This window comes from Hemiscyllium ocellatum, chromosome 31, assembly GCF_020745735.1.
Source record: "Hemiscyllium ocellatum isolate sHemOce1 chromosome 31, sHemOce1.pat.X.cur, whole genome shotgun sequence".
Taxonomy (NCBI): Eukaryota; Metazoa; Chordata; class Chondrichthyes; order Orectolobiformes; family Hemiscylliidae; genus Hemiscyllium; species Hemiscyllium ocellatum.
In genome coordinates, this window is record NC_083431.1 from 34004790 (window position 1) to 34023295 (window position 18506).

Here is an 18506-nt window from a genome sequence, read left to right on the forward strand (position 1 = left end):
TGTTCCTCTGGAAGTAAGCCTGAAACCAAAAAAAATGCAAAGAATAGTTCATAACTGGCTCTGGTAAATATGTGTTTATGCTGGCAGTAAATTCATACGTTGCAGCGCTGTAAAACTAACTATATGGCTGCTGCTTAAATTTGCATATTAACAAGGCTCAAAGGATCTAACTCTGTTAAATCTTCCTATCTATAAATGCTCAGTATTTCAAATTCTCTTTAAATTCATATTCCTAGTATTTGCAATAGCCCTTTCTGACACTTGCAGATAACACAAGTAAATAGCCATTGTATTACAATGCATACAAAGAATACCAAGTTCAAACATTTCTAAAAATGTTATACTTTGTGCTAAATGTTATGAAAATGGAATTTTGTTTTCTCCAATGCGGGTACCATTCTGGGACTATTTTGTGAAAAAGCTATTGCCTGGTGAAATTGGATCCAAAACAAAAAAACCCCATAAGTACCTGTCAGATGATCATTGAATGTCTTCAATGGTCTCAGCGACAATGCTTATAAGTATTTTAAGGGAGGCAGACACAAATTTACAGACTGTTATGCACTGCTTGGCAATTAACTGAGGATGAACTACAATAAGGCAATTGAACATACATGTAACGAGGAAATAATTGCAGGAGAAAGAGCAAGAGAATGAGATTAACTGGATAGCCCTTAGGAAGTGCCAGCAGACAATGCATAACTGTCTGATTATAATTTCATCAATAAATTACCACCATCACCAATATGAAAAAAATAGAAATTAAAACAGAATTTATTATCACATTCTGTATCCAAGTTATTACAACCATAAAGTTTAAAAATTAACTAGAAAAAGAAACAGGTCATTTCAGACAATAGTAACAACTCAAATTCTTACTGAAGCTAACTGTGAAGAGAAAATTCCCGACAGTAAAGGTGAATGTTATAAGGGGCACAATTAAAAATCAGATTTAAGCGTTGGGAATACTTTTCAGAACGTCAGTTTGTTCTGGTCTGGGCCGTGACCTTCACACGGTGGAGACACACTGGCCATGAAAAATATTGTGGGTCAGACTTGGCCATTTGGCTGGCTGAGATAGGGAAAGGCAGGAAGTCAAACAACATACTGCACAAGAAGAAGATAAATATTCCACAGACTCGGATTTCAGCACTGCCTGACATACAAACATATTACCATCAAATGAGTGAAATGCGAGGCTGGACTCAGCTCTGCATCACATCAATATCGAGGAAAGTCAAATACTCTTGTTTCAATCCTGACCCCTACCAACACTCAAGTTAGGTTCACTAGCTGCGTTGGAGGTGAATATTACAAAAAGAAAATGGCACAGGCAACTAATTCAGATGAAGGTAGGTTTGTGGGGATCTGTCAACAAATGGGAAAACTGAATATAACAATAAAATGAAAACAATGACAGTGACATATACAGGCTTTAGACAGTTATACAGATTATGCTGCCATTTACGTTTGTCAGTTGACAGCTTGTGGGGCATGGACACAATATACCATTTTCCTGGGATGCATGTCAGTACCTATTCTGCACATGTATCTTTGGTAAATTTTTCAATTTACATGAGTTAAATCACTAATAAACAGCTATTCTAAGGAACAATACAAATGATGCATAATATTCAAATAGTCTTAACAACCAGAGATGTCCTTCTTTCTTTTCCTTAAGAAACGAGTATCAACAGGATCAAACCCCCTCTGCTTAGCTCCAAAGAGTGCCCAAGCTGGTGTCTTTGCAATGTAATCTTCTGCACAGAACATCTTGTTGCCATTGTTCTCCTGATATTCTTTGACAAGGTGATGAAAGTGGTCATAGTCTATCCAAGTCCACCATTCTCCATTTACTTTAAACTAAAATAAGGAACAGAAACTTCTATTAATATAACTTCTCAAGTAAAAAAGAGACTGTATGAATTTTCAGTGAATCTCCAGTTCAGTGTTGAAGAATGAGTTAATGGATGCAGATGTGTTATTGGAATCAACTGTGTGTCATCAGGTCAAAAAATGACAATTGTCTAAAACTTTCAACTTAAATAAGGAAACTAATGAGAATTGACCAGCATTATTAAAGGAAATTTTTCAACTTAGCAACAATAATTTAAATAATACGTGAGTAAACATGATAAATGAATCAATCAGACTGTGCATATCTATAAAGTTTAATAATTCTGACCAATCTGTATGTTTTGAGAAAACAAAAACTCTGTTAAAATCAGGGAGAGCCCAATGAATGTTGTTTATTTTGATTGTATCAAACAAATTACTGAAATCTGTAGTAAACTAATCCACAAGGTTGATTAGTAGGCACAGAATATGCATTCTGATTCTGGAATATAACATATTGAATAAAGGAGCACTTCAGGGTTACTGCTGTTTGTCAAGTACATTTCCTCCATTTAAGTAATGTGAAACCATTGGTTTGGTCTCCATTTCAAACTCCATTCCCTAGTTACTAACTTCTTCATTTTCCGTGGGAACAATGTCAGATTAAGCCCATTTCAAATTTACGTTGCAATTGATCCCAAGGCAATTCCCTGATCCCTGTTTGTGCCATTACTAAGACTGCCTGTTGGCCAACTTCACTCTGTCTCAGCTTATTTACTATTTAAATCTGTTGCAAGTACATGTCTTTGTTACTGTTGGATTCAACCATTCCAGTGCAATCCTGGCTGGTCTCCAACATGACAAATGAATCCAAGATGGATGGTGAAGCAAGCAAGACACAGATATTAATATATCCTTATTAACAGGTTTGTTGACAGGATGTGAGCTTTGTTCCCTGACTATAAACCCGCTGGCACAGCTGACTTGTTATATATGTTTCTTCAGTCCATAAATCAGTGGTGACTTGTGTTTCTTCAGCAACATAATTAGGCAACCACTAACACCATATTCTATCCTTCATAAACTTGAGATAATTTAAAACCGACTCCTTTGTCTTGTAGCAAATCCTCTTCCACTTTAATCTCTGTGCACATTGACATATATTTATTTCAGTCAGGCAACATCTTGATTTTAAAATGCTTATCCTTGCTTTTAAATTCATTAAAGCCACACCTCCTGCGTGTCTTTGGATTCACCCCCAATTTAACAACCCTTTGACAATCTGGTAAACCTGGCCTTTTGTGCACTGCCCAATTTTAATTAGTCTATTATTGGCGTCCATTCCATCAACTGCCCAAGCCCTAAGCCCTGGAAATTTCTTCCCCGACCTTTCAATGTATCATTTGAAACAAGTAGATGATTTAATCATCAAGTACTTATCCACAGCGTAAGCAGATAGAGGTGAGTTTATGCAAATGTGAACAAGTGAGAACAGACATGAAAAATTGCCACACTTAGTAACGTGTGGAACAGGCTCCCACTAAATCCACTGATTAACTTCTCGAAAAAAAATGACATTTTAAAAAAATATTAGAGTTGGGTTAAAACTCAAGGCCATATAAAGCAAGTACTTAATGAATGGCAGGAGTGTAGGAAGCTCAGAGGAACAGAGGGATTTTGGAGTGATTGTCCACAAATCTCTGAAGGTGACAGGACAGATTAATATAGCAGCTAAAGTGGCATACGGGGCACTAGCTTTTTTTTTATTTGCAGCACAGATTGAAAGAGCAGGGAGGTATCCAAAACTTTGAGTAGGCCACAGCTGGAGTACTGTGTGCAGTTCTAGCTACCACATTAAGAGAAGGATATGACTGCATTGAAGGGAATGCACAAACGATTCACCAGAATGTTGCCCGAGTTGGGGCATTTAAGCTATGAAGAGACTGAGTAAGCTTGGGTTATGTTCTTTACAGCAGAGGAAGTTGAAGGGGACCTGATTGAGGTGGATATGACTATGAGGATCATGGATGAAGTGGATGGGAAGCAACTATTTCCCTTAGTTGGAGGGTCAATAAGAAGGGGGCATGGTTTCATGGCAATGGACAGGAGGGTTAGAGGGGATTTATGGAAATCATTTTTCACCCAAAGGATGATAGAAATCTGGAATGCACTGCCTGGGAGGGCAGTAAAGGTGGGAAACCTCAACTTTTTCAAAAATATTTGTATGAGTACTTGAAATGTCACAACATTTACGGCTATGAGCCAAGTGGTAGGAAGTGCGATGTGTCAGTAGGTTCATGCAGACTTGGTGGACCAAAGGACCTCTTCTGTGCCGTACGTCTATGGTTCTATAGAGGACAGCAGAACGAATGCTGTACAACTGGAAATGGAAGAATAATAATGATTTCAAATGGTTGGGCTGAGGAGAGAGAAACAACTTGATGACGATTCTACAATAAATGCACTTCCTTTAATTATTAATCAGATAATCAAAATGTCTTTGTTCAACAATAAATTTGCATTCAATAAGTTTCATAACATTGGTACTCAGTGACTGTTTTGCTGTCAACACATTTTAAAAATGAATCTTTTACAAATGACCAATAAAGACAGAGCTACCAAGTGACAAATCACTTCCATTTTTGGAAAATTATCCTTGGATTTTCTGTCTTCAAACTTACACAGCAGACATATTTATTTAATTTTGATCCAACCTAAATAAAGATCAACTAGAAACAGAGACAGTAATTTAGGAAGACCATGCTGCACTTCAATTTATTTTCATTTAATTTGCTCCTCTGAATTATTCTCAGGGAGCGAGTCAACTTTTCACAATTACAAAAATATGGATCTCATTTGTTTTGTATGCGTTAACCCATTATGAATTCTGTATCCAACTACCTTTCCATCTAGCAGTATCATCTCAAGATAACAATTATCAATGCTGCACTGCCAAGCCTGATCAGAATGAGATCCAATGGTTCATGACATCAACTAGTCTTTTTTGCAGTTTGCCACACTTGCCAATAAACATGAACATTCTTTCAAGTAGGTCACTGCTATTTATATTTTATCTTGCAGCATTGTATATTCCACAGATCATAAGCTCTATGGCTTATAATAGACATTTCTCATGTTTTTTCTTCACTTCAATAAATGTCATCCGTCAGCATTTATCATGAGAGCAACTCATTAAATGAGGATTTCAATTTTATTGTCTTTGAAAAATGGCAATCTGATGAGAAGTAGTCAGCATAATTAAATCTTTTTGACTATCAAAAATTATCAACATCATTACATCTATCCATAAAGGAATTTGTTAACTACATTAAACATTGCCACCTCCAAGCCTCCACGCAGAGAGCTGTGAAATGACTACCTCAAACATGTCATGATTTCAAAATCACTTCAGTTCTTTGATTGCAGCACAATCTGATGGATCAAACTACTTCAAACATATGATTTCAAAATTACTTCATTTCTTTGATTGCAGCAGGACTTTAGATACCAAGTGTGTTTTTTAAAAATTAGTTGATGACCTCCAGTCCTGCAAATATAACACAAGGGGTTTTCTGACTTTAGGCAATGGTGTAAAAAGGACAATATTGAATATTGTTGCGAATCAAAATCTAGAGAGCTATAAAACCAGCAGCTGACCTATCTTACATTATTGTCCAAGATTAAAACTACTTCTAATAAACCAAGTGGAGCATGGTTCTCCAGGTAAATAAGCTTAAGAGGAGGAAAAGTTGGACTAGACTGCACAAGTATGTTCCAATCCCAATTTTAACAGTTAGATACTGCCTCTATTTTCAGCAATAAACACAATTTGGCTCTTTTTATTAAAAATGTCTACCCACATGTGTAAGAGTTTTTATTAAAAATGTCTACTCACGTGTGTAAGAGAAACTGCAGATAAAGTTTACACATTGTAATCGCAATATTAGTGATGCAAAGTTTAAAATCACACAGGGCACCTCACACCTTCAATGCATTATCTGGGCCGACATGGCACCTATTGTTAAAGTTTACTTGAGAATATAACTTTAAAAATGTTCTGGGATTTACATATGAATGAACTGAAACCAACATGGTCATTCTAAAAGATGAGAAACTTAAACAATCCAGGTCTTTTTCAATATATGATTTCAGTTACATCATACTGTAAACTTCTGTTATAAATTCTGTGTCTTACGATCTTATACTCCACAGCCATCTGCTGAAGGAGCAGCACTCTGAAAGCTAGTGCTTCTAAATAAACCTGTACGTCTATAACCTGGTGTTGTGTGATTTGGAGATGCCAGTGTTGGACTGGGGCGTACAAAGTTAAAAATCACACAACCACATGATGAAGGAGTGGCGTTCCGAAAGCTAGTGCTTCCAATTAAACCTGTTGCACTATAACCTGGTGTTGTGTGATTTTTAACTTTGTACACCCCAGTCCAACACCGGTACCTCCAAATCATGACTAGTAGTGATGCAAAATTGAGATGATGTTATTAAAAGAATAGGAATAGATACCTGCTGTTATAAATGTTAACACAGGAATCTATAATGGAACTATTCATCTAAAGCCATTATTGCAGCACTGTCAACAGATTGACTTCAGCAGTTAAGGAAGAATACCCTGTTATTGCAAGGACAACTAAGAATGGCGAACAGCTTTGCTAGTTATGACAATACTCTGAAAAATGACTAAAAAAAAACTCACCCAAGATGAGGTGGGTTTATTAAGGACAGCCGGCTGGATTTATTAGAATAAATAGTTCTTGGTTAAAAAGTCAGAGTATCCTGACAAAGTAAACACAATGGATGTACTGTTTTTAAACTTTCCAAAGCATTTCAAAACGGTTCTGAACGGGACACTTAGGTGTCATACACTCACACGGCTCGAATCTGGAATTGGAGAATTGATGACCCAAATACTTTCAGGTCCTAACCCAACATCACAACTCTAAAATGCAAAGTGCCTGAACGGGCGAGACACAGCCTAAATATGGGATCTAAAAATACTGAGGTGTTTGAAAAGGCAAGAGCAGCTGCAGCTGCTTGCTGAGGAGATTGAACCTGAGGAGGTTCAGAAAAGGCCAGTACTGGCACAAATGGGTGCTGATGGTTGCCTCTTTTGAGGAATTAACTGAGGAAGTTGCTGAAAGGAGGGGAAAGACTTTTTTTTTCCCCCAGGGCCAGTGAAAATTCTGCCCAGAAGTACTCGGGCACACCACCAGTAGACCAGAATGACATGAGTCCAGTGCCAAAAATATTGGTGAAAAAGTGCATGGTAATCAACAGCAGGTAACAGGCCTCAAAATCTGCGTGCAGCAGAATCAAGCTGAGCAGATTGAAAGCATACACAGCACTCCCCGTTGTTAAAGCAAGTAGCCAGTTATATCACTAAACCATGATGGACCCAACTGAGAAGGAGATCCACAATAGGTCTCAATGGGTTAGGGAGGTAAGGCTGTCACATAACGTGCTTCTCATACTTCAGGAAAGGCGTGTGCAGAACAACGGGAAAATATTCTGTGGTGTGCTTGCACAAATCTGACACCAACTGAGGCAGTGATGCTGGACAATGTGACAGTATTATGAGACTGTGAGAAATAGCAGGATGGCAAAGCAGGGACATTTGATCATTCTATCCTTCACTGATGACCATGGAGGATATGCCGGTTCAGTGGCAGATGTAGATCTTCAACTGCCATCGTTGATGGGGCTGGCTGTAATGATGCACTTGCGAATAGCTCGAATTCTCATCATCACAATTTTGTGCTTCCTGTACACAGCAGGAAGGGAACTGAATGACCCTGCACAGACATAACAAGTCCCCTCCACAGGGAAGTTGGCAGGATACGGTAGCAATGTCAGAGATTGTATTATCACATCATACCTCCACACTATCCACCAGTGCAAGTACACTCACCTCAGTCAGGGGAACACTGGGTGATCAGGCAGAAGAGACTGAGGCAGAGTTAGGTGTTTACACAAATATGCTTCACTGAGCGAAGGTTCTGGGCGTTTGGTATCAGAAAAAAGGGCAGTCTTTCTGGAACATGGTCCGAGTTTTTGAATATTGGAAATTCTAGAAGCACTGCACTCAGAGAGGGATTCCAATTCAGCGAGTGGTCAACCTCTTGGAAAACCATATACAGTGCCACTCAGTGCTGAAATGCACAGGAATACGACAACTTTGTAGCATGGACTACTCAGTGTCGCTAATGGTAGAGAAATGCTTGGAGTGGACGTCAGATGTGTCCCAACTAGTGGCTCCTTCTGTACACAGTAGAACCATGAAAAGACTGAAGCAATCAAACAGGCTGATGGGGAACAACCCCTCAAGGCACACTGAGGACATCTTTCATCTATCTGACCCCTCATCCATGTTTAAGTACTTATGACAGAGGATGTTCCTGCAACATCTAGGTCAGCAGCCAATAGAGAAATTTGACAGCTTAGCTACAAGTACAGACAGTGAAGCTGTCTCCACCTCTTCCTCAGGCATTGGGGATCACCTTGGAGAAGTGAGCACAAACACAAGGCACCATGCATCAAGGTAACCTGCTTAATGGCACTATATCAGCACAAGCATCCACTTCCTGCATCATCTATGCTCAGTAGCAGCAGTGTGTGCTATTTAAAAGGTGCACTGCAGAAATTTACCAAAGATCCTCAGACAGCACCTTCCAAACCCACAAACTTGGATCTAGAAGGACAAGGGCAGCTGATATATTGGAACAGCACCACCTTCAAGTTCCTCTCCAAGCCACTCACCATCCTGACTTGGAAATTTATTGTCATTCCTTCACTGTCGCTGGGTGAAAATGATGGAATTTCATCCCTAATGCCATTGTGGGCCACCCATACCAGGTGGACTACAGCAGTTGAAGGTGGCAGCTCACCACCACCTTCTCAAGGACAACTAGGGATGGGCAATAAATGCTGGCCAGCTAGTGATACCCATATCTCACACAGATAAATAAATAATTACAATTTTTAATGCTGACTGAAATTTTCTCAAATTATTTTGTCATTTACTTTTCCTTTAATATAGACTCAAAATAGACACAGCAGGGAAACATTCAGGAATCAATGAACTATCTAACACATGACACAAGATGTAAAAGTGAGAATAGAACTGAATATGCAACTTCAACTTTGAAACAATTTCAGAGACAGATGCAACAGACTCATACAAATGGCACTTGATTGCTAAACTCATGATTTCTCATTTTGCTTGTTGCATGCTCAACTCCAAATCTGAAAATATAAATCAATCTGATCCCAACATGAAGGACAATTACTCACAGAAAATGCACAAGGTCATCAATATAGTGATCTGATATTGCTGCCTTGACGTCATTGCTGTACACTACACTGGAATCCAAAGTAACCATCATTAATATTTTTCATAAACATTTAACTTTACAACCTATGCTGGCTTTGCAGGGTATTTCTCTTATCTGCTTTCAATTTACACAATTTATCATTGCTGTTTTGTGTCAGGTAAAATAGAAGATTGATTTCTGCACTACAGTACACTCTGATAATATAATTTTAGTGCAGAAACCAGTCATAACAATTATTCATGAACTTTAAATATAGCATTAAAGTAATTAGTAAATGAGCTACTGTGAAGGGATGTACTTAGATTCATAGAATCTAAATTGTAGATCCTAAATTGTAGACAGCGTCATTCAATGCATGCCATGAATCGACAAGTGCATACTAATGTTTCATCACATATCCAAGCTCAAATTTAGGGGCTAAGTATGTAGAAAAAATTGTCAGTTTGAGTTTGAGGAACATCAAAAAAACTCAACTGAGAATATAAAATATTTGTTTGTTTTTAAGCCAAGTACAATATTCAGTGTTTCTCATAATTTTGTATGTAGGAATTATACAGAATAATAGCTCTTCATGAGCTAAGGGGTAAGGTACCTGACTGACATATAGGGAAGGCATTTTACTATGAGTTTGGCTAATGTCAGATGCCAAAATTGAGTCCCAATTCCTAAAGTTACTAACAATATTCTGTAATTTCTTTCGGGCTGACTTTAAAATTATGCTCTGTGGTTGCTGACGCATTGATTAGTGGAAATAGCTTTCCCAAATGTGCAGATATTAAATTTCTTCACAACTTTGAATGCAGCTTTCACATCTTGTAACCTTCTCAGATCTAGTTTCCTCAGTCCCTTCTCATACTGAAGTGTCTCATCCCTAATATCCCCTCAGCAAATTTTCTGTGAACCCTCTTTTAAGCCTCTGTAGAATATGGTACATTACATTAGATAATTCCAGGGAGGCTAATCTAAATAAATAACAAGAAACACACAGCTAACCTCATACCCCCTGCCATTTTCCACAAGGCTTTCTTTTATGCAGAAAGTGCACCTATGAAGAACAGGAATAAGTATTTAATGGAATTTTAAAAACTAACATATAATTAGTACCTTAATGCCATTTTGGTGCAGTTAACTGCGTCACCTGATGAGTGCTACATCTGTTCGTAACAGACTGTCGCTCCCTAATAACAATCACTGTAAATAGTTCTGAAAATAACTGAAACAATAAACTTCAAAGTACTGTTGTCAACAGGATGAGCACTCATGTTCCCACTGCATCCTGAAGTTAATCTTTACCCTATCACTATTACTAGCTGAATTCTGTCTTCTCACCCATTTACTGTAGCTCTACTGTACAAGATACCAGGAATGCAATACCTCTCCACCACTGCCACTATCTAAATTGTAATCTGATCAGCGTTCAGAATATGCCCTTCTCATAACATTTGGAATTCAATTTTCTCAGATGGGTTTAAAAAGCTAATCAGATTTAAATGCAATCAATTGCAAAAGTTTAAATTATACCTTCCACCTGATCATTTGTAACAAACCACCTGCTGAGTATTGTTGAATGGCTTAGATTCAGAGTCACACAGCCCAGTAACAGACCCTTCAGTCCAACTCATTCATGTTGATCAGGTTTCCTAAAATAAACTAGTTCTACTTGTAGGCATTTGGCTCATTTCTTTTTTTAGATTACTTACAGTGGGGAAACAGGCCCTTTAGCCCAACAAGTCCACACCAACCCTCCGAAGAACAAAACACCCAGACACATTCCCCTATACCTAACACAACAGACAATTTAGCATGGCCAATTCACCTAACCTGCACATCTTTTGGACTGTGGGAGGAAACCACAGCACCCAGAGGAAACCCACATAGACACTGGGAGAATGTGCAAACACCACACAAGCAGTCACCCAAGGTGGAAATTGAACCCAGGTCTCTGGCGCTGCGAGGCAGCAGTGCTAACCACTGTGCCATCATGTATTCATGTACTGGTCCAAATGTTTTAATCGTACTGCATCTATCACTTTCTCTGGTAATTCATTCCACATTGGAACAATCCTCTTTGTGAAAACTTTGCCCCTCAAGTCCCTTTTAAATCTTTCCCCTCTCAACTTAAAATTATGTCCTCTAGTTTTGAACTCCACTACCCTGGGAAGAGACTATTTGCTACTTGCCTTATCTATGTCAGAGTCATGATTTTATAAACCTCAATAAGGTCACCCCTCAACCTTTGATGATCGAGGGAAAGTAGCCCCAATGTCTCTGCATAACTCAAACCCTCCAGTCCCAGCATATCCTTGCAAATCTTTTCCATACCCTTTTCAGTTTAATAATATCCTTACTGTGGCAGGATGACCAGAACTGTAGACAGTACTCCAAATGTGGGCTCACCAATATGCTGTACAACTGTAACATAATGTCCCAAAACTCCTCTACTCAATGGACTGTGCAATGAAGGAATGTGTGCCAAATGCCTTTGTCACCACCCTGTCTATCTTCTGAATCTTTATTGAGACCAACTGCATTGACTTTTTCTATTCAATCAATAAGTTCTTCAAAACACACTGTGCATGTTGATAAGCATGACTCCTTTTAAATAACCTTACGTTAGTTGTTTTTGAAGGCCATATTTGGAGGCATAATCACTTCCAGGTAAAGTGGTTTACAGCTTACGTGCACTTCAGGACTTCATTTCCTTTCATTTTTCAGTCTCCTTCTGCCTTCACTTTCAGCTAAGGATTTACATCCCATTAAGCCTGTCCAAAAACTTTAAGATATTTTGAGTTCTGAAACTCCCGCCCCCTTCAATTGCCCTTGCCCTTTTAACTTCACATATGGACAATTCTCAATTCCCACCCTCCAGCGAACATCCAAATATGCACCTGAGTTACGACATAAATTAGTTACAAGCTAACCTCTGAAAACTGCATACAAAACCTCTATTGGCATCTGAACAGAAGCTGTTGCTGTAAACTGTTGGAAATCTTGACTATTTCATTCATCCTTTTTTTTTGTTGAGTATGAAAAGCCTAACCATCCCTTGTGCTGCAAATCCTTTGATTTTCTTACGAAGAATGAGAACACTTCTTTTGTAGTGTTGTGGATTTGTTGGATCACATTGCTGCAGCATATGTTGCAGACAGGTGTACCAGTGTTGAAAGCCTTTAGGAGAAGGAACAGAAAATGTACAACAATAACGCCGGTCTGAATTATAAATAGAACACTTTGGAGTTTTCAATATATTATGTATCCTGAATATGTTAAGAGTTCTAGATAAAGTTCACAGAATCCCCAAAGTGAGGGAGCATGCCATTCGGCCCATCAGGTCCACGCCAACACTCCAAAGAGCATCCCACTCAGACCCACCCTGTAATCCTATTCCTGTAACCCTGCATTTCCCATGGCTAATCAAGGTAGCCTACACATCCCTGGAGACTATGGCAATTTAGGGTGGCCAATCCACCTAACCTGTGCATCTTTGGACCGTGGGAGAAAACCAAAACACCCAGAGCAAACCCACGCAGACACAGGAGAATGTGCAAACTCCACACAGACAGGTATCCGAGGGTGGAATCGAACCCGGGTTCTTGGCACTGTGATGCAGCAGTACTAGGCACTGAGCCACCGTGCAGGAAATAAAATATTCTATTACATTTACAAGCAGCAAGAGGTAATGTTAAACATACACCAATCATTGGGTAGGCCGCAGTTGACGTATTGGGTTTGATTTTAAAGGCATATGGAAAAAAAGTCTGAGGGAGGGTTAAATTAAGTGGGTAGCTCGACTGAATCATGATCTGCATTGTATTATCCTATGACTTTATTATTCAATTAATCCCCACAAATCTGTTTACGGGGGTGGCACACCCTTTTCTGTAATTAAAAAATGTACTAATCCAGAATCCAAATGCTGAGTGAATAAGTAAACACATTAGTTATTGGGACAGGAAGCCTTCAGGCAGATCGTTCTGAAATTCAGGGAGGCTGGTGATTCACACAATCAGATCCACATGCAAACAAAGGCAGGAATAAAATCAAAAATTTTAAAATAGGAAATAAGTCAAGAAAATAACTGGGCACATCAAGAGATTTTCCTGCAAATGTAAGATGACAAAAGGTTTAGAAAAACACAAGCAAATATGTGATGTCAATTCATAAATTTCAAATTAAGCAATAGTTCAGTGGCCATGTCAAAAAACTTAAAAGAAAATCATTTTCTGCTCCATTTCCTGCCCAATTATATCTGATTTTCCCCTCCAGAATTCAGAAATAGAAATTCAAATGGATAATAAGTCAAGCACAGATAAGCGCATTTCTTGATATCTGGGATACAAATTATTTAAATTAACATATGAGAATTCTTAAATGTGTTTGAAAATAAAGAAACAGATACTAAGAAACATAAGCTGGACTAGGCCGTCCTATCACTGCAGTCTATTCCACCATTCCAAACAGTTGATAGAGGATCTGAGTTTAATGCACTTAGTGTTTTATATTAGTTCATTTTCAAAATTACCTTACCACTATGAAACATTTGAATTCATGATAAGTTGTACTTAAAATATAACTGATACCATAATGATATTGTACTAAGTAGGGATGATTATAGGCTTTATCTATATGCCTAAAAGAAAATCTGACAGATAGCGGCAGGAACATGCTGCATGGTACTTTTTAATTATCTCTGATACTTGTTACAAATGTTTACTTTTGGTGATTATTCCATTCTTAACTGTATTAAAATATTCGTGAAAGTGTACCAGGTAACCACTCTTAAATATATGAAGCCAGTTTTTTTTTGTGAAGTAAGCAAAAATAAAATATTGCACTCACTTCTATTGATTATTTTTGCATTTTTATTTGTTATGGACCAGACCAAACCCCCTCAAAATATATTAAGATAGCCTAGATTCTAACTTTTTCTTATTTTAAAGGTAAGTGTAAGGTGTTATGCTCCAGATGTAATCCGATTGGTCAAACTACTCAACTTGAAGCATAATACACTTTATTTTTACAACACATTTAAATATATAAAGTAAAATTAAAAGAATTGGCTTTACTGCAACTCTATTGAAATGCTTACTAAAATAATTCTTATATTAACTACTCCTACTTAACTGTTCCAATATAGTAGCATTGCATAAACATACTCTTGGCAAAGGAAATTTAATAAAATAGAATGTCTCACATACAATTCTAGTAGAAGGACGAGAACTCCAGCTTTTAGTTACAATAGAGAGATGAATAAGAGCTTCCTCATCCAGCTTCAAGACCCCAGCCACTGCAGAAAACTACAACTAAAATTGGGTTCTGTGGGAGTTTGACCCCACTTATTCAAGCTGCTTGTATTGTTCCAACTATTCAAAATAAACCCAAGGCTTCACAAGCTGTTTACTTTATTGGCTTTGAACAGACTGCTTTTTACCTCTGTCTCAACCTTCCTTCAAAAAAAAGAAAAACACCTCTTAAAGCCATAGTATCATCATAGATTATTCAAATACATTTTAATTGCAATCTAAATTGTACTCTAATTTGTACAATTTTGAGCTTACTGCAACATCAATTCCTTATTATATTCAATGCAGCTGAGCTGTTTCGCCTTGTCCAAAGTTAACCTGACAGAGTTTGTGAAAGGAATAGGTCCAGTCAAGGATAGTAGTGGGAAGTTGTGCGTGGAGGCTGAAGAGATTGGAGAGACACTAAATGAATACTTTTCGTCAGTATTCACTCAGGAACAGGACATTGTTACCGATGTGAATATTGAGTCACAATTAATTAGAATGGATGGCTTTGAGGTATGTAGGGAAGAGGTGTTGGAAATTCTGGAAAGGGTGAAAATAGATAAGCCCCCTGAGCCTGATGGCATTTATCCTAGGATTCTCTGGGAAGCAAGGGAGGAGATTGCAGAGCCATTGGCCTTGATTTTTATGTCCTCGTTGTCTACAGGAATAGTGCCCGAAGACTGGAGGATAGCAAATGTGGTTCCCTTGCTCAAAAAGGAAAGTAGGGATAATCCTAGTAACTATAGGCCAATGAGTCTCACTTCTGTTGTGGGCAAAGTCTTAGAGAGAATTGTAAGGGATAGGATTTATGAACATTTGGATAGGAATAATATGATCAAGGATAGTCAGCATGGTTTTGTGAAGGGCAGATCGTGCCTCACAAACCTTATTGAGTTCTTTGAGAAGGTGACTAAGGAGGTGGACGAGGGTAAAGCGGTAGATGTGGTGTATATGGATTTTAGTAAGGCGTTTGATAAGGTTCCCCGTGGTAGGCTACTGCAAAAATTATGGAGGTATGGCATTGAGGGTGTGTTAGAGGTTTGGATTAGGAATTGGCTGGCTGGAAGAAGACAGAGGGTAGTAGTTGATGGTAAAGGTTCATCTTGGAGTGCAGTTACTAGCGGTGTTCCGCAAGGATTTGTTTTGGGACCATTGCTGTTTGTCATTTTTATAAATGACCTGGAGGAGGGGCTAGAAGGTTGGGTGAGCAAGTTTGCGGATGATACGAAAGTCGGTGGAGTTGTTGACAGTGAGGAAGAATGTGGCAGGTTACAGCGGGATATAGATAAGCTGCAGAGCTGGGCAGAAAGGTGGCAAATGGAGTTCAATGTAGCTAAGTGTAAAGTGATTCACTTTGGTAAGAGTAACAAGAAGATGGAGTACTGGGCTAATGGTCGGATACTTGGTAGTGTGGATGAGCAGAGGGATCTTGGTGTCCATGTACACAGATCTCTGAAAGTTGCCACCCAGGTAAATAGTGCTGTGAAGAAGGCATATGGCGTACTGGCTTTTATTGGTAGAGGAATTGAGTTCTGAGGTCATGTTGCAGTTGTATAAGACTCTGGTGCGGCTGCATCTGGAGTATTGTGTGCAGTTTTAGTCACCATACTATAGGAAGGATGTGGAGGCACTGGAACGGGTGCAGAGGAGTTTACCAGGATGTTGCCTGGTATGGTAGAAAGATCGTATGAGGAAAGGCTGAGGCACCTGAGGCTGTTTTCATTGGAGAAAAGAAGGTTTAGGGGTGACTTGATAGAGGTGTACAAGATGATTAGGGGTTTAGATAGGGTTGACAATGAGAACATTTTTCCACGTATGGAGTCAGCTATTACGAGGGGGCATAGCTTTAAGTTAAGGGGAGGTAGGTATAGGACAGATGTTAGGGATAGATTCTTTACTCAGCGAGTCGTGAGTTTATGGAATGCCCTGCCAGTAGCAGTGGTGGACTCTCCCTCTTTATGGGCATTTAAACCGGCATTGGATAGACATATGGAGGATAGTGGGCTAGTATAGGTTAGGTGGGCTTGGGTCGGCGCAACATCGAGGACCAAAGGGCCTGTACTGCGCTGTATTTTTCTATGTTCTATGACACTAGAAGTGTTCTATTTAGGTGCGATTTGTGCAAAATTCAATAAAAAGCTACACTGGATTAATTTCTTACAAAAATTACAAGCCAAAAAATTCAAACACAAACCTGATTAGCTGTTGAACTGATCATAATGTCACACCAGTGCATTATCAATTTAAGGTAAATAGCAGAAGAACCAAAAAAGTGAATGGAGAAGCAGCTTGCCTGAGAATGTGATGGAAGCAGATTTAATTTCACCTTTTATAAGGGAATTGAATAAGCTTCTGAAGCAATGAAAAATAACAGATAATGAGTGAAAGGTTGGGCAGCAGATTAATTGAGGCGCCCTTGCAGAGATTCAACCTGTTTATGGCAAGTCAAGTGGCTTCTTTTTTCTAATATTGGGTGTTTTATGATTCAGTGGGTCTCTTTTTCTCCCAAACTTTGCTATATCTTTAGCACATTATCAGTGAAAAATTAATTTAAATCAGTACATTATTATAACAGCAAATACTTACATATTACTGAATATTTTAATTTTCATTCCAACCAACATCGCACAATAAGTTGGCTCAAGAAGTGTACATTAGCAAACTACGTTGTATATCAAGGCTCAAGACAAATTGAAAAAGCTCCCAGAAAATGCTGGACATTAGAATGTAATAGTCATATAAAATCACTCAATTTATTAGTTTTTGCATAATTTTGTATTATACAAGTATTTAAAATAGATTTACAGCTACACTCAAAACTTTAGATTTAAGGTAACCAAATGATGCACAGTTCCAGGTTATATACTGGAACTTAAATGTCACTCACCTTTTTGTGTGCTATAAGAAGGCAGTTCGAATGCTCATGTTCACAAGCAATTTCATAATCTATGAGAAGATCAGCCAGCTGCTGGACAAAATATACAACCTCATCGTGCCATGGAACATTAGCCATAGTCAGATTACTTGCTGAGCTTTCACCACAATATGTCACTCCCTAAAAATTGAAAATATTATCAATACAATATTCTTCTTAGTGAACTTGATACTGCACATCAGAGACATCAAGTTAAACCAATGTGTAATTTAAACTTCAATATTATCCCACAGTTCTCCAAGGGATGGGAGGGGAGACAAGAAAACACCAAGAATGTCCCTGCAGGACAGAGGGGCGGAGTTGAAAGAACAAAATTCAATGATTCTTTGGTAAATCTTCTGAGTAGTTACAACACATTTGCTGTCAAGTTTCAAACTGTCTTTTGCCCAGAGTTTTGGTTAATAACCCAATGTACAATGTATTTCAAGGAAGGAAAGGATCAGAGATATCAAAGATGAACTTGAAACAAACCACAGGAAGGTCTTTGTGGGAATGCTGTAGGCAAAATTTAATCACAGAAACTACAAGGTGTAGAGTAATCAAGAGACGAATATGCCTCAAAATGATTAAGTAGATGCGAAGTATCCAGTCTTCTTTATTCATTTTTCTCCTAGCCTTAAATAATAACTTTGAAATCAAAAGTTGAGCCAAAAGGGATGCATGTCCAGGAGCCTTCCTGATCAGGATATGAACAAGCATCAAGGGTCAACACTTTATCATCACTGCATCCTGGCATTAAAGAAGATTTCTCACGATAAGAATTTAGGTTCCTCAAATTCAGGGATTCTAGGTCAGTTACTGTTTGAGCTCCAGAGGGACTTCAAATCGAGTTGGAAGTCTGCTTGGGACCTTCCATCTGTCTCCTAAAGAAGGCTATACTTTACCCACACAAAGGAAAACCTATAAAACTCAGTTAATTGTGGAAAATATTATTGGACACTAACCTCCATGAACTCATCAGTCATGTCAACAGATTTTTTAATACCTCTGGATTTACCAAACCTATCATTTGTAATGAAAACCGTCTTCTGTCCTGCCTGTTTTATTTTCAGGCATATGTACTCATGTGCGAGTGTGTGTGAATGGACAGGAAAACTGGTG

The 18506-nt window shown here is 38.4% G+C and overlaps 1 protein-coding gene across 2 annotated transcripts in view; it reads right to left on the minus strand.

Annotated features, from left to right (window-relative positions):
- Positions 1-756: 756 nt before the first annotated feature.
- Positions 757-18506, minus strand: part of tyw1 (tRNA-yW synthesizing protein 1 homolog (S. cerevisiae)) — a 127759-nt gene continuing 110009 nt past the window's right edge. For both annotated transcript variants that reach the window (XM_060848241.1, XM_060848240.1), the window contains exons 15-16: positions 17358-17525; positions 757-1863 (exon numbers count right to left, since the gene is read on the minus strand). In XM_060848241.1, the coding sequence (XP_060704224.1) occupies positions 1645-1863; positions 17358-17525 (387 nt within the window). In that variant the 3' untranslated portion in view covers positions 757-1644. The remainder of the gene's footprint in view (positions 1864-17357; positions 17526-18506) is intronic.